General features: G+C 34.3%; 1 protein-coding gene across 1 annotated transcript in view; it reads right to left on the minus strand.

The window, feature by feature from the left end:
• Positions 1 to 2,150, minus strand: part of RGS21 (regulator of G-protein signaling 21) — a 13,108-nt gene that overhangs the window by 3,912 nt on the left and 7,046 nt on the right. Inside the window, exon 2 of the mRNA XM_012656350.1 lies at positions 191 to 267. Coding sequence (XP_012511804.1) covers positions 191 to 267 — 77 coding nt within the window. The remainder of the gene's footprint in view (positions 1 to 190; positions 268 to 2,150) is intronic.

A 2,150-nucleotide genomic window follows, 5' to 3' on the forward strand; every position in this document is an offset into this window, starting at 1 on the left:
TACAAACATCTTCTTTTAGGCCCAACCTAATTCCATTCAGACTTTGGGCCTTTATAAATTTATGACTGTCAGGAATCTTATACTTCAAACATTGCGCAAACTCAGATTTTATAATATATCAGTGACTTTCAGGATTTAATTATTTGCATTTAATTAGTATATTTTAAACCTATCATTAGTTGGATCTTACCTTCATTGGCTAAGAGTGTGTCCATATTTTCAGACCATGCCATTGTTTCTGTGTTTGGTGACCTGTAGAAACAACATCTACCCTTGACAATAGCATTGTGATCTTTTTCTTCCATAACCAGTAGTAATATTTGCATCACGAATTACATCGTTCAAATGAACTTTGTGTCATTAATTAAACAGCGAAAGGTCAAAAAATTGTATAATGCTATTCCACAGATTATAACTATGGTAACATGAAGTGGGATGTTGTTTGACACCAGCAAATTATTTATTAATCTCCTGACAGTGTTAATAATATTTTCAAGTTCTTAAATTCTAATAAAGGTACAAGAGAGAGATTAGTTCTGTGGAGGAATAGTGAATTTCTTCTCAACTACGAGCATATTAATTGTTAATTTATGTGGCATTACTGTATTCCTGAAAAGTTATTGTGACAGCAATGGTGATGAATTACTATTTTCTAAATTTGCACAGTATGTCAATTATCTATTTCAAAATTTTGCATCTCAAAATATTTTAAAAGTTTGAAGGATTTCTAACACGTGATGTTGTTGAAGACGTTTGTTCATCGTATTTCATGAAGTCTTTACCCCACTCTGAGGCAGCCTTTATTTCTCCTTAGACTGATATGCTTCTAGTTCTGGGCTGATTTGTTTAAATCTAGGAATCTGTCAAGACAGAGTAATATCTTTTCCAAAGCAGTCAAAAAATTTATAGACTTAAGTCTTCTGAAGAAGATATAGTTTTGGGGATGTGATGTAGAAATAATAAATGAAGTTTAAGATATAAACTTTCTGAGATACAAATATATCATGCATTATTCCTCTTAACAAACAAAGATCCTGAGGAAAGAAGCCCCCATCCATAGAAAGCATCTGCTGCCCAGAAAAAAACATGTTGGATTATGTTGCTGTAATGTGCAGATGACTTCTTTATGGAAAGAGATGGTCCGATTTAAGGTTTCTATTTAAATGATCAATAATAAAATAGATAGAATTTCCTATCTAGTGATTCTTATAAAATTTTGCATTTGCACAGCAAAGTGATTAATCTTAAATACGCTAGTGTGAAGTGATCCCTATATTTTTATATTCTATTACTTCCTGTAATTTGGCCAGAGAGGATGGCCACAGTTTTTAAAATTTTTCTTAGGATTGACTGTTCTTCCTTCTGCTGCTGCAGTTGTCATTGTATCTTCGGATGGTCATGGTCGTTCTTACTGAGGACACATGGAGGGGATCATGTGACTGGGAATTCATTTGCTATCTTCTGTTACATACATTTCAGTCTTAAATTTTCTTCCCCAGTTGTGGGCAACTGACTTTCCTTTCTCCCTTGACTTACTAAATCCTGGGGACACCGATTAACTGTGGAAACCATTTTGAAATGGTGGTTCTTTATTCAAACGGACATTTTCAAAGATTTGGGTTGTTGTTCAGTTTCTAACTTTTATAAATGCAGGATGGGACAGAATGTACGTTTGATTTTACATTGAAAAATTTTTGTGTAGTATAACCTGTTATTTGAATAAGTTTATGTCGTATTTCATAAAACTCAAATATTAGGTCTTGTAGAAATTCTAAAATTTAACATATGGTCATGTAAAATGCCCATATTTAAAAGATATTTCTTTTTGTAGACTGGAATTTGGTGGTTAGCAGGATATTTAAATTAAAGCTCCTTAGTTCCTGTGGAGCACATGCTAATGCAGCAGGTAGAGGAGAGCCTGGCCTCACAGAACACCCATTTTGAATGGGGAGCAGCCACCCAGGAAAAGCATCGAGAAATAGAACCTAGGCAAATTCATCCCCGGATGGACATCTGTGTCCCCGTTAGTACTTGAGTTCTCTGACGGCAGGACTCAATGTTACTTTCTAGCACTGAGAACAGTGTGTCTGGTCAGAGAAGTATTTATTGAACATGTTAACAAATAATCAATAAGCGCCAAATAATGGCAG

This window comes from Propithecus coquereli, unplaced genomic scaffold, assembly GCF_000956105.1.
Source record: "Propithecus coquereli isolate 6110/MARCELLA unplaced genomic scaffold, Pcoq_1.0 Scaffold500, whole genome shotgun sequence".
NCBI classification, from domain to species: domain Eukaryota; kingdom Metazoa; phylum Chordata; class Mammalia; order Primates; family Indriidae; genus Propithecus; species Propithecus coquereli.